We start from the raw sequence: 20,777 nt of genomic DNA on the forward strand, positions 1-20,777 counted from the left end.
ATTGAACACAATTCACCTTACTCGCTTCAAATCTCAGTATGTTTATTTTACATGCTCCTCATTTCCTTTTTTTTTTTTTTTTTTTCAAAGGATCTCAAGGTTAGAAAACTCTGCAGCTACGGATACAGTTTTACTTCAAAAGCGTAAGGCACAAGTAGCATTTTCAAAGTGTCGTTCACAAAGGGATGCTGGATTTTGCAGGTTGTCCCTTCCCTGGCTGTTCGGTGAGATCACAGCGCTCTCTAGTGCTTTCAGCTAGCACACGGAGAGAACTTGATCCACTTTTCCTTAAATAAGGCGACACACCAAAGACCCGACACAATCGGTTTGAAAAATATGTCGAATAAAACAGCTGTGTTAATTATCAGCTCGCAACAGGGTTGTTTGTTTTGGGTTGTTTTTTTTTTTTTTTTTTTTTTCCCTGCCCATACCTGATTTAACTACTAGGAAAAGAGCCACACATATTAAAGACATACACATATGCATAAGTAGTACTTGCCATCTTAAAAATGTCAAGTAACAAGCTGGATGTTTTTTCTACAGCATCAAAACCAATGCTGAAATATTATACCGTTTCAATAAAAAATATATAATGTTTAAAAGAATGCAAACACGAGAAATGACATGGCACAAATTTAAAACGCTACTTTAGGAATAGAGTGTTAAGCCATCCAAAAAGCTTTATCAGAAAGGCTAGGTTTTTAAGCAAAATAATCTCTTATTGAAGATTATGACATATCAGGATAGTTTTCACAGTCTTTCTTACAATCTTAATAGCACTTTCAAGTGAGGAAAACATGTAAAATATCACAAAATCCAGCATAATTACCAAGGTCAGCTCATTATCTGTGACTCAGAGGCAGTTAAAAGAAAATCTAGCAAGGAATAAGCTCTTGATGGAATATTAATATCTGCTTTGAACATCCTGGCTTTTGAAATATCCTATTTCTTTGACTGTCACGAAATTTCAGTTTTCTTGCCAAAAGCCTTTTTAACAAATGGAAAAATGCATACTACCTTTCCACATGACCAGAACATATATTCTTTTGTCTGATTAGGTAGTCATTATTTTAAAAGTATACCTATACATCCTTTCAATAAGGTATTTTCCTCAGATGCCAATTATTTTTTCAGAAACACATCCATTGAACTCATTAATATCATTTATTTTAAATATAAATATATTTATAAAAAAATGGAATCTAGATGGATTATACTGTGTAGGTTTAGTGCTGTAAAACAAAGTTTACCTCACTTGCAATTGAAATTATGATACATTACATATTTAGATGAGCATTTTATATTACTTATATAACCTATGTTCATGTAAAAGTCAAGCTTTTTACACAGGCATTGTAGACCTCATTTAGTCCCTCAACTATATTTTGGGTTATATGGGCCACTTTGTGTTATTAATTTCCTACTTTTCTTTGTTTGTTTGTTTGTTTTGTGGGGTTTTTTGTTTGGTTGGTTGGTTTTATTTGTTGTTATTTGTTTGGGTGTTTTGGTTTTTTGTTCTTTTTTATTCCAATGGGATCTTCACATGATTAAACTTGTACCTATCTGTGCAGAAGTACTAGTAAACTGGGAATGTCCAGTTAAGAAGATGTAACCTCTTGTGATCATATTGATTATTACAAAGTAAAAGGCTTCATACAATATTAAAAAATTATATCGTACTTTAGATCCATGATTTATTCTGTTTATTATTCTATAATGGTTCTCACTGTAGATAATGTAACAATAATTGTACTTACTTTTGAGATCTAAATTTCTGGCTCCTGCTGTGCTCTGTGTTGTGATTTTAGTGTCAATCTTTACAGTGTGTAGGTTGTTGGTATCCCTTGATATCATGACATTATGCCACTGGTTGTCATTCAGAGGTTTATTGGAACTTCCCTTGATGAGGTTGGCACCATTTCCCAAGTCAAACACATAGTGTAAATACCTGGGAAAAGAGAAGAAATTGGAAAAGTTTCCTTTTTCTTTACATAGCAAGGAGGCAATAATTAATATGTCTAATATTTTCTATTTGCTTGTACTCCTCAGCAAAGCTGGCAAAACCAGAAGACAACAATGTATGCCAGATGGAGAAGCAACTGTCATTCCGAGAAATTGCCACTCATTTGGATGAGTTGAGGTGCAATCCCAAGTTTCTGGAAAGCAACGAGCACTCCATGTACCAAGACATGCATACATACGTAGAGAGAGAGAACAAGAGGGAGGTTATAATCTAGCACTTCTTTGTGGTAAGCACGAGAGAAGTTATACCTATTATTTACTTTCATACATTTCAGGCATCTAGCTTCATCTGAAAGAAAGAGTCACAATAAAGCACATGAAGTTCAACATGAAGAAGCATTTATCGATCACATCTATCCAGTCAAAAAAGAGATCTGCATCCTAAACTTTCCCATGTATTCCTCCTGGACACACATTTCGAACGGACTGGTTTTGTCGTTACGCTAATCCATACATACCCTTTTACTAATTCAACCACAATGAAATCATTTCCATCGCCACTGTTAAAAAGTATCAATCCATCCAGGGAGGTGGTTTTGAACTGGAAAAAAAGGTGCATAGATGTGTACGCTTGTAGCGTGGCCAGTGCAACATAACTTGCTTTTGTTTTAAAGGTTACAGGGTCTGCTATGATGTTCCTGAACCCGAATCTTGCATTTAGCTCACAATAATCGATGTCTCCATTTTTACATAAGTCAATGTATGCCATGCCATTAAATGTGAGACTCTGTAGATGCCCAATAAAATTAGAAGGCACAGAAGACAGGTAGCGCCGTTCTGTTATTATTCCTGTTTCTATGTTGTGGAATTCCAGTCGTGTGTGATCGCCAGCCATTTGACCTTTAAACAGCAACAAGAAAACATGTATTAGTGTCTGAAATGGGAGGTCAAAGAGCACATCATGTGATTAAGTATCTGCATAATTTTCACATTTTTCAGAATGTTCAAGGTCAATTGTTGGCTCCAAAGGGAATTCTTCCAAATTCATCCTAATTACTGGTAAATCCAGGAGCCTTTCCAAAGCATTCAGTACACTTGCATGAGGCCAACAGAGAGATTTCTAAACTGAAACAGTTTACCAGAGTACATTAAACTGCTGACAAAATCTCTCACTTCAGTTACACTTAACCAGATGTGGGGTTTTACTTGAAGCAAGTGCAATTACTTAACATGAGGATCATGAAGGCCAATCTCAGAGCTAAACCAACAGTATCAGAGTCTCATGAAAGAGAAACAGAACAGCTTGGGGAATTTTATTCCATGTGTTTTTCTTCAATGATTTGACTGGTGGTAAGAAGGATTCCTGTTTCAGCTCTGTTAGGTACATTAATGCCAGCTCTGCTGCAAAGCCCTGTGTGACAAGGGTGGAGAGCTTCTTGAAAGCAACTGGCTTTGTACCATGGGGATAAACCATGGGAGAAGGGGCAGAACCCAAGAGATGGGCTGGGCAGAAAGCATGCAAGAAGGGTGCATGCCAGTGTTTTGTCATCCTGGAAACAACAAGGGACTTGCTCATGTCAGAAAGGTGGCCAAAAGCAAGCCCCAGAGCTGCCTTTGAGTTCTCTCTGTCATGCAAGGACCACTGCAGAGCAAGAAGCCTGAAACCTGCAGACTGTAAAGCTAATCTAGAGGAAAGGATCAGAACTGGTAGACTTCACTGCATACAGGTCAGGTAAGTTTCTAAGCTAGTTATTAAATAGCTTACCCAGCACATCAAAATTGTGTTCACTGAGGAGTTCCTTTTTCTGACAGACTGTCCAATTTTTTCCATGCTTATTTTAAAGAAGTAGGGCAGTATTTTCACAGAGCTGATTCATGGTCACATTGTGTGGAAAAACAGCTTCTTATTACTAATGAATTTCACCACTTAATGTGCCTTTTGCAAACCATGGCCTAGATTCCCCAATTCCTTAGTTGTTTCCTGTCTCCCAATGGAGTACAGAGAAGGTGAAGAGCAGACCTAGCCAGGCTGGACTAAATACTGGCACAAAACTGCTCTAATATGAGTTTCCATAGTAGCAGATATGTTGATAAGCCAAGTTCCCTCTGTCCATCCCCAAATATACAATTCCAAAAGAGAGTATGAGCACTCCCCCAGGCTGGACTTGTCAGAAGTGGTGCACAAATCCTGGAGGAGGCTGACACAGCTGTACCTTTGTAGGTGTCATAAGCAAGTGTCTGTGGATATGTGTGTGACAGGAAAAAGGCAAGGGAAAGAGAACTGTCGATATCTGGGATTTGCTCAGGTAGATGAATTCTGATGAATTAACAAGAAGGCTAAGTCACAGCACTGAGATACGAGTACAGCCATCAGTGAAGCCACAGGGAAAACAGCTCTGTAAGTTTTAATACCATTCAGGCACAAAAAATTGCTCTAATAATTTATGATAAATATTTACAAGTAGCTTACTTAGCTTTGGGTTGTGTTCTGTAGGAGAACTTGTCATCCAACAACACCACCACCTGTGATCTGCACTCATGGGGGTGAGCACAGCAAGAGGCACCTTAAACCCCAGGGACAGTCTTCTTGATGGTCTTGTTTCTAAACTTCAGTTCTGAAGATACCACTTTCCCTGAATATATTAAGCAAAAGTGTGTTCTCCCATGCAGTAATGAGTCAGGGAGCTGTCTTGAAAAATGTCAAATGTGTAATTTTTGCTGGGACAAGAGCTATATATTACATCACAGCCAAAGAGCTGAGGATCAGCTTTCAGAGAGGAACATTATACATTCTAATCTTCTATCTCTTCAGATGGCATTCCAATAATGTCATGGCAAAAATCCACCAAACTTTGGCCTGTAGCACAATATCCCCAGTACATCAAATGTATTTATTTCTTGAGCATAGTAATAAAAACGTTCCAGAATCTGGGCTCACATCCCAAATATTCCTGCAACATTTCAGTTCTATCAACATGCAAACAGGACTTGAGATTTCACATAATGCTCCACAGGATTTGTAAATGCAGTAATGAAATAAAAAAAAAAATAGTTTGTGTTTACAAGGTTGGGTGTTTGGGGATTTGGGTTTTCGTTTGTGTGTTTTTGTCTGGTTTTGGTTGTTTTCTGTTTTTTTTTTTTTTTTTCTTAAACTTTGTCAGGTTTGTGGAAAACCTTTATACAAAAGGACAGTTGAAATTCTGTTGATAACCATAAGCTATTATGTTATCCAAATTTAGTCACCTTCCAATCACTTTTATTTTCTGTACAGTCTTAGAAAATAAGGCTCATCAGGGCTGAAAGTATTTAAACTCTTCTATGATGAGTAACTTCTTCAAAATCACCTTCATGGATTCCAATGCAAGCTAGTTATGTCTCTGAATTATATTATGTATCCATGCACATATTATGCATTTGTCAAAGAGAACCAAGCACAACTCACGGATGAACAAGTGGTATTTTATAATCTGTAAAACTTGGAAAGTCAGGCTGAATTATATAACGGACTTTCGTCCAGTTTAAGCTTTGTGCATCCTATGTGGTTTCTTTCATGTACAGCACAGGAAATGGAATATAAAAAGGGAAAACAATGTGTGGTGAGAAAGCTGGATTGTTTAGTAGGAAGTCAGTTTACTTCTTTATTCACCTCATAAAACTATAATAACCACATGAACAATTAAGGGGTTGTATTTTAACCAAATTTCTGATTGTTGGGACATCTGAAGAAAAGTTCTAAGCAGTTTGGAACAACCACACTATAATCTCATATGGCAACCCTTTCCATATCCTTTCAGGAAACTCAAAGCTACTACACATTAAATTCTATTACACACATTTGAAATTTGAAATTGTAAAGGCTCTTAAAATACCTAATCTTGAAAAAAACCCAAAACAAGCTAAAAACTCCACATCCCCCCCACCAAAAAAAAAAAAAAAAATCTCACCACTTACACAACAATAAAGATTTTCTTTGCAAGAAATGTGACATTCATGGAACTAAGAGCAGATTACCTATATTTAAAGTTCCCTCTGCTCCTTCTCATACAACAAATTTCTCTTCACTGGTGAAGGAGGCCACAGATCGGCCATGCAGATTCCTACAGGGAGTTTAGGAAGCTTAGGTTGTCTTTTTCCCTCCAAAAATTTGTATGATTTTCTCCTTTTGGATTAATGACATTAAACATCTGTGGATTATGCAAATGCAGACAACTTCCACCTTGAAAAACTGAAAGGGAATGCAAATCAACTGGCCATTTTTGGATGTAGATACTGGGTTGAGGAAAGAATATCTGTATTGAACTAGAAAGCTGCACTCAGCTTATGCAACCTGCGTTATTTGTAAATTGGAAGTCTGGGAATTGTGCATTTGGATCTTGCACTGGATTTTAATCTAAACAATTTTCTCTATATTAGTGTCTGCCTTCAATGACAGCTGAAGCAGCACGATTATAATATTTTGTAGTATACTTCTTCCAATACTATAAATCTATTATCAAAAAGAAAATAAATTATTTAGGCCATCTACATTCTTGGAAAAATGATCCTAGGCATCATAACATAAACAGACTTCAGCTCTAGAAAATATATTTGTAATTTCTGATTCTAGAAAATATGTTCTTGCAACAATATAAATTATTTTTCTACCAGTGATACTACCCTCAGTGTTCTGCCATGGTGAAAATGGACTATTAAAGAAGCTACCCTGATCTTTAAAATAAACCCCAAAACATTCGTTACCATTTAAACAAAGCTTAGAACCAATGATAAAAACTGTTGAATGCCACACAAAACCAAAGGATAATTCTAAATAGCTAACAAAAAAAAATTCAGGCCCATTCTGCTGTGCAAGAAAATGAAGCCAAAAGCCAGATCAGTTGCTATTTACAACATACATGTAAGCACTGTCCTATACAGGGCAAAATCAATGTGTTCTCTATTAACATTTCTGATAATTCAAACCATAGTAACATATCCTTCAAATGTTTATTAAATTCTTCCTTCCAGCAGTGGCTTAGAGTTTAGCCCTAACAATGTGTTGCCAAAAAGCATCTTGCTTGCCTTCTCATTAGTGATGTATCATATCACTTCTCTTCAATCATTGTATAAAAACATTCTTTTAAGTCAGCATGAAGGTTTTCATTAATTTCAATAGCGACCTTAGAGCAACATTAATATTAAGAGTAATAACACTTTTCTTGTACCAGCATTCCAAGATGCATAATGTGAATTTTGAATCTTACCCAAGAAAAGGGGAAAAAAGCATTTGTTTCTCTCAGATAAAGTAATTTTACTTCTGGGTGGGTTTTTCTTTGGGATTTTTTTTTTGTTGTTGTTGTTTCTTTGGTTGTTTATTTGGTTGTCATTTTGGTGTGTGTATTTTTTTTTTTTTTTGTGTTTCCCCCCAACAACATGGAATCATGGAATCACAATGCCACGGTACCTGTCACAGCCTGCTGGTCATCCACCATTAACTTTAAACCTTTTCCTCGCCGCACCACACGCACTGTGTGCCACTCATTATCATTGAGGTTATAGCCAGCAAAAAGGGTTTCTGGGCCTTTGCCTGTAGGACATGCCAAACAGTCATTATGCAATCTTTAAAGCAGTTTACATGTGAACCTCACAGAGAAAGAGAGAAACAGAGAGACTGGCTGGGCAAATGTTAAAACTCACCAAAAGTCATATCAAGCAAGAAAATTACCAAGTATAAACAGAATATAGAGCTACTATATACTGTACACTATAGAACTACTACATTAAAATTCTAATGTCTATTTAACTATGTAAACACTTTGTATATCCACCAGGTTTTCATAAATAGGCACAGTCAACATGGATTTAATTATTCACTTTTCAATCTTATCAAGGTCTTTAAGAAAAGGGATTACTGAGCCAAAAGAACTACAAGTATGGATTTACAAGACTGGATTTTTGCTCCTTTATTAAAAATAATTAGGTGGAAAATAAAAAGTGGTAAATGTGCGTGCATGAGTGTTATATTTTTCTTAATCTATGTCCACTTCTCTGTTTGTTTAACTTCTGTTTATTAGGATTTCTCAGAACATAATCTATTACCTGATCTAGATGACTTGCTACTATTCAGATCCAGTACCTTCTGCTGTTAGAAGATCTTCAAACCATATTTTCCTTTTTCATTTAATGGATAAGGTTTGTTTTTTTTTTTGGTTTTGTTTTGTTTTGTTTTGTTTTTTTAAATCTGCTATTTTTGTCAGCAGTACAGCAAACACTTTTGATAAAAATTCTGTATATAGCACAATGTACTCATGATAACCAAACTATCCACAAACCTAGGAAAAATAATACCTTTAATGCCCAGGAAAAGATTTCTCATAAGCAAAGGATTATGGAAATTGTTCTGTTCACTGTTAACCAAGAAGTGAAAGAGAGAAAGAAAAACCCTGACTTTGTACTGCCACGGATATGAATAGATGATAGACCAAGTGCTGAACCAGTTGATCAAAACTCACGTGGTTACTGTCCGAAAGGCAAAGCTAATCTGCAATATACACATTGCATTCTTGCAAAACAGAGACCTCCCTGGCCTGTTTTTTAGTTCCTGTGGCAGAATAAATGCAGCTGATAACTAAAAGTTGTCAATTAAATGCTGGACTCCTCTGTTCAAGAGAAACACAGAGCTCCTGGAGCTGGTCCAGAGGAGGGCTACAGAGATGATCAAGGGACAGGAACATATCTCTGATGAGGAAAGGATGAAGGACTGGACCTGTTCATCCTGGAGAAGAGACACTGAGAGGGAACTTCATCAAGGTCTGTAAGTGTCTGCAGGGAGGGGTCAGAGCATGGACCAGGCTCTGCTTGGCAGTGCTGGGCAATGGCACAAGAGGAAATGGGCAGGAACTGAGGCTCAGGAAGTTTCACCTGAACATCAGGAAGAGGTTCCTTACTGTGCAGGTGGCAAAGCACTGGAGGAGGTCACCCAGATAGTCTGTGTATATCCCCCCTCCCTGGGGATATTCAAGAACCATCTGGACACATTCCTGTGCCATGTGCTCTGGGATGAAACTGCTTGAGCAGGGAGGTTGGGGGAGGTTGAGCAGATGCCCCACTGTGGTTCTTTCCAACCTGACCCATCCTGTGATTCTGTAAAAGAGACACATTATAAAATAACCTTTGACATGGAAACATTAGGGTTACCCTGAGTCAGTCCATTACCTGCACTGTGCCCTTCCAGGTGACTCTATCCCATGTGTTAGTCTTGCACTGAAAAGGACATGCAACTAGCTCTGAAACTTTTCCACTTTTCTCTTGGGATTCTTTTCCATCCAGCACAGGTTAACTGTAATGAGTGAGATTTGATAAAATCAAAGCCTAAAATCAAAGCCTCTCTGACTTCAGAACTGCACAGAAGGAAAAGGACACTAAGAGGCTGATGTAGCTGTTCAGCATATTGGACAGTTTTCATCTCAGATGTTTTCCGTCTTCTGTCAGCATTTTTTAAATTGCTGCTGGTTTTTTGCCCTGCTTTTACATGCAACCTTTGCTATTTTGGGCATGACAAGGGATCTACAGGAACAAAAACGCAAAGCAAAGGCAGCGAGAGTCTCATAACACTGTTTCTCTGTGACTCTGTATTGACTCCAAGCTAGGAAATGTGTTTGAACCCAGCAGAAGCAGATGACTTGGGTCAACTACCTGAATCATTCTGTTCCTTAAATGTTTGCTTTCTTTGACAGGAGGAATACCAGTTTTGCATAAAGCTTAAGTGAATAATATTCTCTTTGAATGCGCTGGTATAGGTGCAGTGACTAAAACTTTAAGCCATTTCTTTTAGACACTTCAATTTCTATCAATTTCTACCTAGATTTGGAGACAACAGGTGGATTTATAAAAAATGCTGAAATAATATGACCAAAATCCTAGTGAGAGTCAATAGGCCTGCCTAGGCACCATTTAATATTATGGTAAACATATTCATACTTATTTGTTAGTCCAACCTCCTTTTATTAAAATTTTTATAGTAGTTGAACCACTTAGTCTCCATTATCTCTCTTCAGATCTCTAAAAGACCTAAAAGCATATGCATTTTTAATTTACTCTCACATTAACCACCCTCTGTAGTGTTTCTTTTGTGTAAATGTGCCTCAGTGTGTACTAACATCAAATCCAACTTGGCTGCTCACATTCACAGGCAAATCTATCTATTCTTTTTTAATGGCTGGGGGAGTTGTAAACTCTTCCCATTGTAAAATTAAATGTGTGTTTCCTTCGTATCAGTTTATTTTCCTTGCAAGAGTACTCTGAGTAAAAAAATCAGGTCAGAACTCCATGTAAGCTGACTGTTCCCACTGCACGCAATCCAAAAGAGGATTAAGGAGACCCCTGGTGAAAGGGCTTTCAAAAGATCAAGCCTTGGTATGACACACCATGGGAGCAGTGCACTGAAAAGAGTCCTGGCCTTGGAGAAACTACCCACTTGCATGGAAAAGAAACCTTTCTTTCCTGGGGTGGATCTCTAACAGAGGCCTTTTGATTTCTCAGAGAGGGTACAAGAAACTACAAAATAGCAAGGTCCAGTGCCCAGGGATTGTGTATCTACCTGTCTCATCATGCTGCCTCTCTGCAAAGTAGAATAGCATTCCATGGCAGCTGAGGAGGGAGACAAGGAAGGATGGATGCTCACCATTCCAGTGCTAATGCAGTGCTTGGGCTTCTTCCTGGCCAAGGACACACTTTCACACATAAAAAGCAGCAGCTGTTTGTGAGCTGAGTATTTAGGAGAAAACTGTCTAAATACTTAAACACAAAAACATGTAGGAACCCCTTGGTACCACGAGACTACTAGAAATGTAGAAGAAAACTGTTAACATACCTTGTTAAATGGCACTGGTCAACCTGAAACATAGTTCATAATAGTACTTTCCTCACTGACTTTCAAATATATTGATCTGAAATTAATTTAAACATCATATTGAGATCATAATGATACAGAGTCTTCTTATAGCCTGGTTATAGTTTTTACGATGAATCTACTATAAATTCATATCTACTAAATCATTTTCTTGCCAGTCTTATTCTGACTTTACACTGAACTGACTCCATTTAAATCACACCAGCAGAAAGTGCTCCTAAGTAAGTGCATTTAAATAAGATTTGGCATACTGCCACCTTTTTTTTTTTTTTTTGTCAAAAAGCAAAGGGTTTTCTGGACTTTAAAAAATTTTGTTCTATATCTCCCACAAGAAGAAAAGCAAGAGCCCCAGTTAAAAGAATATACATTCACACACACATATATATAATTTTGTTTTCTTTTACGTGGACTGATACAATTTTTCCAATCTTACGTCTCTCCACTCCTATTTTCCATACTGTCCTTCCCCTGGAACTCATCTGTTCTAGACAGGACATAGTTATTTTTCTTCACACACCCAGCTAGCACTGACTCACTTTCTGATTCTCTCAGATACTAAAACCTTAATCATAAACCTTTTCTTTCTGAGACAAGATGCAAACTGGAAAAAACACACCCACTAAGTATCTCCTCTTGCCTAAGTATTAAATTAATTATCGATGTCTATGTTCAGCTCTTTTCCTATTTTTACAGGCTTAAATAACTATCATATTTTATGCATCCTTAGAGAAAATGGATAGTACCAAATAAAAGAAGGACTAGCACTTTTATGGCTACCACAGTTTGTTCAGAGTCCATCATGCCAGTAAAATTTCCACATCCATTTAAAGACAGGTAATTGCTTGTACAAACACCTCTTTACAAAGCAAAATGCAGACCGTGCAGTCAGTTGATATAGGTACAAATCTTGATGGTGCAATTCATTATGAGCTAGGACATACAAAGCCCCAAACATTCCAGTTAAATGTTTACTTTGGCATCCAAAGCTGAGCTTACTTTGTTGTCAGCACCTCAGATAGAACTTAACAGCCCTTTCAAAATAAAAGGAAAAAAGTATGAATCTCCCAAAGAAAAAAAGATTGCATTTCCAGAGCACCGAATATTCTAAATGTTCTCTAGAGATTCCTATTCTTTTCACTACCTTATGAGGAGCTCATTCAGTCTAATTCAAGTGCTGACAGTTTGCTGAATTCCAACGAGTCAGTCAATGAACTTTAATATGCAAGATTTTTCCTCTTATAGATATCTATCCTGTGATATTTTACTTTTAACCAGCTACTTGAACAGAACTGATGATTTTGAAGGAAGATACTAGCTCTTGCATTGTAGCAAAACATGTTCAAAATGAGTTGTCTGAATTTGTTTCTCACAATGCCATCCACCACTACCACCAAGGCATATACCAAAATGCTTGGAGCATTCAATTTTGCCATTAAATAGATAAGAAACATGAAATATAGAAAGAGGCACTATAAACAGAGACTAGGAAGGGAGACTGGGTGGTTCAGTGAATGCTATACTAACCAATGGAACCCAAGCCAGATACATGCAAACCACTACTATTTATTTATTAGTCAGCATGTGAAAGATCAGTGGTTTCAGCCTGGTTTGCTAGTAGAAAACTGCATACTACAGCTATCAGTTTCAGGTGGCATTTAGACAAAAAGACATTTGGACAAGAAGACAAAACCCTGAGATCAGTTTACTTAATAGACAATGTTACTTTAAGTCAGGGTTGTCAGGATTTTAGCTAAAATAATAAATATTTCATGATTCAGCTTGCTATCTATAGACAGCTGCATGGCTTTGAGAGACACCTAAGAATGTAAATACCTGGTGCAGAACCTGTGAATCTCAGTTACCCTGCTTTCCAGAGTAAATTTAACCTGCCTCTAGTTTAGGCTTCTGTTCCAGCATTCAGCCAGACTCACAGTCACTGTGCAAACCTCATGAGGCATCTGCATTACATATCAGGCTGCAGCACAAAAAGTTCAGGAGATATTCCTCCAGAGCAAGACACAGAAACACAAGACACAAAGGGTAAGGCATCTTAACCTTCCCAATCCTTTCTATGGCCAGCTGCAGAAATGTTACTGGTCTTCTGAAACACTCATTAGCATAGCTAATGATCTTAAAAAGTCAATTAATATAGAGAATCAACTGCATTTTAAACGGCTGTGCCTGTATCATCCTGAAATTCCCCTGGCTAAAACGGTTTCTTGCCAACAGAAAAATTGCATTGCTTTTTAAACATCAGAAATGTGTATCAGGTTATAATTTACAGCTAACTTACAGGATAGCTTGGAAAAAAAAAAATCTATTTGCAAGCCAAAGAAATTCTGTCCACTGTATTTTCTCCCTGACAGACTCATATGGAAAATTCCACAGGAATAGCACATTCACTGAATTGTATCAAGAGAAACATATCAATCTTGCATTGCTTGATCCAAATGCTTCAGCCCACAATAGTTTTATTATAGTCAAAATTGCTTTTGGCAATTTGGGTAATGTATTGGCAGTTAAGGGTATTTTTATCCCTTTTCTTTAAACAACATTTGACATTTCAGCAACTAAAATGAAGGAGATTGGAGATTGTCAGCCTTCATTCCAGCTGTAAGAATAGATTTGCTCATATTCCTTAGAATAACAGGAATATAATATTAAATATTTCCATCGAGGCATATCTATATTTCTCATACAGAAATGCAGAAAGCTAAACAAGATACTTTTGAAAATTCTACTGGCTTCCCCTACATGACCAAACTACAAATGGACTGCATTTAATATTGATCTAGTTCACTAGCAAGGAGAAAGAGCATGCACAGTGAAGTCACTGGGGAAGAAAAATCCATGCAAGGATATAAAAACAACCACTCCAGGAATCAAGCACCATATCCAGCTCTGAGGGCACAGAGTTTTCATTTGTGTGGTTCTTTTCTCTCTTTTTTTCCAAAATTGCTTCCCTGACTGTAGTCTGAGTTTCTGTGCATTTTCCCCCTCCCAGCTTTGTCTTTCTTTTGGAAACTTTATAATTTGGGGGTGCAATATCACACATACTCATCCATTTATTTAAGATGTGAGATATTCACTGTGACACAGCTGATGTGTAAAAAGAGCCAGTGGATCCAGGTGGGAAGACAGAACACAAGCAGATCTATTGGACTAAATTAAATCTAAGGATTCTGCCAAGACAGGTGCTCATGATGAACCACAGTCTTGTGAAAGCCTGTTATTTACAAATAGATAGTGCTATTTGGAGCAGTACTCAATTTCGGGAAGATGGAGAGAGAAAGAAAGAAAGAAAAACATCAGAAAGCAGTAAATTCTAGAGTCGCAAGTCTTGGCTTCTAGACGTCCCTGGTAGACCAAAGGTTATGTAGAAGACAAGAAGCTTTGAAAAGTGTGCCTTGCTGGTCAATTTGAACTGTATTTCCTGGAAAAAAAGGGGGTTTTGAAGCTGCAATTACAACTCTCTCTGAACTCAGAGCACATAAGAGGATAAAAATGATCTTGTTACTGCATTATGAAATGTCTGACCTATCTGTCTCTCAGTGTAGAACTTAAAACATTTTTGGCTAAAATCAGCTGCATTTTAATTTAGTTTTGTAACTCTCCTATGTAAGTAAGTGAAACACAGCCCTAAGGACTTGTATTTTTCTTTTTCTTGGAAATATAGAAAGAAAAGTATCTTTTTAAAGCAGCCAAACCTATAAGTCAGCTAGATCCCTGTATTTTAAGTGCAGTTTCATAATATTCTCTGAGGATCATGACTATCAGAAAATGTGCTGAAGGTGCTAAAGGTGCTAAAGGTACTAAAGGTTGCATGAATCTACCCCAAGGCTCTGAACTAAAGCAAAGTCAATGAGCTTGAAAAAATATGGTTGTTGCTTTGCCAGCTCACTGCTGAATGCTCTGAGACACTTTTTCAGAAACCATGATGAACCTGCCAATTGCTTTTGCTGCAGGTGAGGTGAGCATGAACTTTCAATACATGGCAGTTCTATGCTAATTTAAAGAAAACTTAAGTGCAGGATTATTTACTTTGTATTTACTGCAGGTAAAGAAACATGCACTTACAAGGACTGTGCAGCTTTACATCACACTGTAAGGTCATATCCTGACTTAAATCAGGCAAATTTTTTTTAAGTGCACTTAAGATTTATCAGTGTGAGTTGGCATTCAGCAGATTCACTTGATCAAACTTGTGTGGCTTTGTAAATCTTAATTTGTTATCACAATAACTTGACATGTTTGCTATAACGAAAAATTCCACAAATTTTAAACTGAATATGTTTGTGCATTATGTTATAAGACAAACTGCACACAAACACTTTCAATATCACTGGCTTCATTCTACCTAAACTACTGCTGCACATTAGGAAAGCAGCTATTTCACAAGTCTTCTATCCCATTTGATGATTAAATTTATTTTTTCAAATATCATCCACCACAAGTTTGCATATTACATGAAGAAGAAAATGGGAAATTTTAATCCATTTAAAAGACTGTAATTCTTGCACATAGGATTTTTGCATTACACTGAGCTTTCTAATTCCAAAGGCTTGTTTCTACGGAAAATTTTTTTAGGTCTTATTTGTTAAATACTTTGTAGGACCGAGGGAGAAAAGAATGGCTAAGTAATCTGGAGTTATTAGTATTTACTTTGTCCCTCGCTATGAAAAGAATAGGATTGAAAATCATGAGAACTGATGTGGCAACTTGGGAACTCCTGTGTGAAATTGCATTAAAACCAACATTAACTGCCAATTTTAATCAATATTGAAATTCCATTTTTTAAAAAGTAAATATTCATTGTTCAAATATGACTTTAATGGCAGCCAGAATCTAATATTCATTAATTCTGTATAAATTCAGAGTTTTATCAATACTACTGATTTGTGAGATATGACTTAAAGTAGGGGAATACACCAATCCTAAGATAAATTCAATTTATGTTTCTCCTTTCCCAAGAAGGGTTTGATTTGTACCTCAGCAGACTCTTTATTCTGGTCTTGACTACCAAACCAAAAGAGCCAAACCTTAAAAACCACGGAGACAGAAATGTACAATCCCTGTCATAGATTTGTAGGAGCAGCAAGAACATTTCTCTAAGTTTTCAAGAAATGGAGTGTGCTACGCCTGATAATCTCCATTTCCTTAGACATCATCTCTCCAAGTTCCTGTTCAAAACAAGGGGCCCTCAGCTTCCAGGGGAATTTTGCTGTCTCCTCTGAGCCCAAGAAATCTGGAGGAATTATGACTTGGAAGAGGATTTCACAATAAGATGGCTATCTAAATAACTTTTATAATCTGGACCTTAATAGCTGTAATTCAGCTGATAAAAAAATACACCAAAAATACTGAGACCATGGTGCTCCAGGCAACAGATGCAGCTGATCTCCAAATGTACCCTTAGGAGCCTGAAGAACCTGTGCTACTTCTTTCCACTTAAACCCAGTGAAGTAAAAATAACCTAAATTACAGCAATCTTTGTATAAAAGGTACATACACATTTAATTATTTCTTTTTTTTTTCATGGAGAGAATTGGAATATTTGTTGTACATTGTCTAGATTATAAGTGAAAACAGGAAAAAAAAAAAGCAGAAACAGATCTGACACATTAGCCTTTCTGACACTGATATTGACTGTGCCCATTTATATCAAAACCATGGCTGTCAAAACTCATTACATTTTAAAATATAAATAAGCACAACTTAAGTATGCTTATCCATAATTTACCTTTTTGTAGAAAAAAAATGTTTATGTTTAGTTAAATTAACACAACAAAGAAAATAATTTAAATATTTCCTTTTACCCTTATATCATGTACAATGTTCTTAAGAATAAGCAGATTGGAAACTAGGTGGCATAGAAAGGAAGAGAATTTGGACTGTGACTTTATTTTAAGAATAGGTTCCTCTTGATTTACAGGTGTCTTCATCCCAAAACCAGTTATCATAAAATAGTTACAACTAAATCTCACACTCATATCCTTTATTTGTTGTTTGTTTGGGGTATTTTTTTTTTTTTTTTTTTTTTGCAATTTAAATGCTGAATTATAACATTTTGCCTAATTAAGAAGAATGAGAATAATATTTAAAGGCTTATTATTATTATTGATTATTTAACTGTTTTAAAATATTTTTATAATTATCATGGGTCAAAAAGCACAATTTATTGACACTGCTTATTCTTGTATACTTCTAGGTAGACAGGAGTCAAGGAAGGAGGACTAATATAGATATTTCAGATTGTTTTCAGAAATTACAAATGGATGAATACAAAGGTAGATCTCAGTTCTATGATCAGCCTCCAATGACTTTGATGGGCATACTTTGCATGCCGGAGTAGAAAAGCATAGATTTAGTTCATGGAGTTGTTTTCCACATTGAGAGACTCTCTCCAATGCTTTTGTGCCATTTATCATCTCTGTAGGATTTTGCACAGCATCAGCTAGTGACAACTTTTTATTTAACAAAACAAGTAAGCTTCTTGACAGAAGTGCCTACTTGCACTTTCTTAAGGTGTGCTCTGTATCTTGATTTATGCAATTTTAGGGAATCAAGGATCCCTGTTGTTGACTTTCAGAGGTGGTGCTGCTCTTATTCACAGCCAATTAGCTTGTCGGCTGAGTTCCTAAGTGTCTTGTCTCATGTCAGTGATGCTGTCAGCTGGCTCCTGTTAGCTGGAGATGCAAGAATACTTCTTCCCCCCAGAACAAATGGTGTGGTCGTTTCCTCCCAGGAAACAGCAGCCTTGCTTTCAAGCTGCTGAAATGTTACATAGCAGAAACTGCAGAGACAGTTCGAAGTATACCAGTAACCACAACAAAAATACAGCAGGTAATTTTCACCAATATTTGACAATTACAGAGCTTAAATTTTGGTAGAACTGTAACTCCTTAAATGGCAGCGAGCATGATTGTTATTTTTTACCTCTGATGTCATTTCCACAAGTCATATATAAACAGTCCATGGCATGTAAGTGAAAGATGGAATTGTTGACTTACCTATCTGAGCCTTCTTTTCCAGACAGATTTTACTACTAGTGAGAAAAGCCTTAATGTGCAGAGACAGAGAGGAACATTTACCTAATGAAATTTTATTTCTACATACATGCACTTCACTCCCTGGAGGAAAATCTCACAGAATATAAAATGAATGAGAAATAATACCAAAGATTTAGTAAAAGCTACATGAACCACAGCTCCCTTTTTTCCTTAATTGCTTTTCCTCATTCCATGTCTCGGTCTTCATCTTGTGTCTTGTTGCTTCAAGACTGCCTAGACAAATAACTGCTGAAGAATTCCTTGCACACTTCCCAAAGGGGACTGCATCTCAGAAAGCCAACTTTATCTTGATGTCTCAGCTCAACAGAGCAATATCTCCTTTGAAGTGACTTGTCTGATGGATTGAGGCCTAGAAATCAGCTGGAAGGGAGTGTAAGTTGACCTCTTGACGTGTCATCCAAAAGAGTAATGTGCTTGGATGGAGATTTCAACAACTACCTGAATATAATTCATTAAAGTCATTGTCAAGAAGAGATAATAGGGAAGCAGTTATGTGGTTCCAGTAATAAGCTACTGAGTGCTTAAAATGTTATGATAGATATTTCATGCATTTTAATAGACATAAATGCAAAATGTGCTAGATACAGAGTAAGTGCTTTTAATATAAGTAACTGCTCATCAGTGACATGCACTGGGTAGATGCTTTTAATGTTATCAGCTTTTTAAAAAAAAGCACATTGAAAAATGAATTACTGTTCTTATAACATTAATGAAGAATAATGTAGCTGAGAGCTTGCTGGTCTCCTTCATCAAGACTGAACTTATGAAAGCCTTGCTGCAGAGAAGTGAAGCAAGGATAAAAGAGCCACCTTTCTGAAACAACCACGGAACTAAAACTGATAGATACTTACACAAAGGTTTTATGTAGATGCAGTAAAGGAGGGGCCATCAAAATGCCACAGATGACTCAGAAACCAGATTCTGTGAGCTTGTATTTATGCAAATAGGTGGACAACTCAATATCTGTGCTAGGTATGGAAAGGACAAAAGCTCTAAGCCCATGTGCTGAACTCTACAGTCTATAATCAGATTTCACTGTTCTTAGTGCTGAAAGAGTAGGGTAATACCTTACTAGGGATTTATTCCAGACTTCCAACAGAACAAATATAGAAATGTAGCAAAATGATTTTGATTTATGCAAAATTTTAGTTTGTCACCCTTGTCATTTTTCCTTTCTTTGATGAAGAAGAGGGAGCCAAACATTCCCCGAGCAGCTTGGCTCTCCTTAACAGACAAAGCTGAGAAATAGGATCAGGTCTGACTCTCACTGAAATTAGTTGCACTTTTTTTGATCACTTAGAAGTAGTATCTATTAACATGAGAGGAACAGACAGAAACTTAGCAATTCCCCTTAGCATATGCCAGACCTACTGCAATGCTCACTGGCAGTGCTCATGAGAACCAGACACCACATTCCAATTTCACTCTCTTTGATTCTGTTTGCCCTTTCCCTTATTTCCTACCAAATGCTTATCCATTCTTTTAAGAAAAAATAAAAATCACAAACACTTATTCTATGACTTCCTTGCAACTGTATATTAGGACAGAATGAGAGCTGTGAGCATGTGATGTTCTGATCAGAAAAGCAGTATCTACTTACAGAGAGATAGGAATTTGGTTGGTTTTCCTTGAAAAGTTCTTGAGATAGCACAGCATCAATGAATTACTAAAGCTTTGTTTTTGGAAAAAGTCCTATTCACTTACTTAATAGATTTAAATTCTTTCTGAACTAAACTATTAATGTTTTTAATATTTTTTACACAGATTTTTTGGAAAAAAAACCTAACAAAAACCAACTAGTTTTCCGTTCCCCCAAAATAAGTCTTCAAAGTGTAGGATTGCAATACTGCAATGTTTCTCCGTAGAATTTTAATGCATAAGCACTTCTAAATGCTTTCTGCAAACATATAAATAAATGTTACTCTCAAGAGCATTATATCTCGGAGAGTTCTAAGAAACAAAGGCAGAAAAAGCAAAGAAAGGTGTTTTTAAATGAAGTCAGAAAGTATTTGAAATCTCTGTATAAATTTAGAAACATCATTAACTCACCAATGCTGAGTTACTGTTATTTTTTCTTAATATGGAATGCCAACAATGAATTTCTTTTTTAAAGAGCTACAGACCAAAATTTCTGGCCAGAAAGCTCTAAGTAAAAAATAAAAAACCAAAAAAGAAAGAAAAAAAGAAAAGAAAAAAATTTATTCACAATGTTTAGCAAATATAAAAGAACCATCTTGATTAATGGCTTAATTTGTCTTGATTTGACAGTTAATCAAGAAGTTTTCTGAGAATTTGTTGAAATATTGGCTTGTGTCATCTGCTGCCATCTGTGTGTTAACACTCCAATTTTCATGAAATCTGATTACAAATTTTAGAATGAGTGTATACTACCCAGTTGATGAGAGATTTATTTTTTTCAGCCTAATGTTTCTGTAAGTCTGTGATTACTTTCACTAGCAATTTCATGTTCCTCTGAATACAGGGTATAAACTAGTGATGAAATAATTAGGGAAAGAAGTTGCAAATTAAGCTGGGAAATGGCACATAAGACCAGCAAGTTCAGCACTGTGCTTTCAAGAGCAGCACAGAAAAGCAGAACTGTTCTGTAGTAATTACGACTCCAAGAGTCACAGCTTCCAGTGACAGACATGTTCAGGACTCCTGGAGCTGTAAAAACAGCCTTATCTCAGAAAGTCCTTGATGTATTTCCATTTCATTTTTTAAAAAAATCAATCTATTAACCTCCTGCTGCTTCTTATGGCTGCATAATCGTATATTCATAAAAATGCATTAATATTATCTTAGTTTTTTTGTTTTGGTTTGTTTTTTTTTCCCTAGCATGCCTAGCTGCCCCATGT

The 20,777-nt window shown here is 36.5% G+C and overlaps 1 protein-coding gene across 18 annotated transcripts in view; it reads right to left on the bottom strand.

Annotated features, from left to right (window-relative positions):
- The window catches only part of NRXN1 (neurexin 1), a 672,652-nt gene that overhangs the window by 355,996 nt on the left and 295,879 nt on the right, over positions 1–20,777 (bottom strand). For all 18 annotated transcript variants that reach the window (XM_062490543.1, XM_062490542.1, XM_062490540.1 and 15 more), the window contains 3 exons: positions 7,403–7,525; positions 2,481–2,862; positions 1,758–1,948 (listed from right to left, as the gene is read on the bottom strand). In XM_062490543.1, the coding sequence (XP_062346527.1) occupies positions 1,758–1,948; positions 2,481–2,862; positions 7,403–7,525 (696 nt within the window). The remainder of the gene's footprint in view (positions 1–1,757; positions 1,949–2,480; positions 2,863–7,402; positions 7,526–20,777) is intronic.

The sequence above is a fragment of the Cinclus cinclus genome, chromosome 3 (assembly GCF_963662255.1).
Source record: "Cinclus cinclus chromosome 3, bCinCin1.1, whole genome shotgun sequence".
In the NCBI taxonomy this organism is placed as follows: Eukaryota; Metazoa; Chordata; class Aves; order Passeriformes; family Cinclidae; genus Cinclus; species Cinclus cinclus.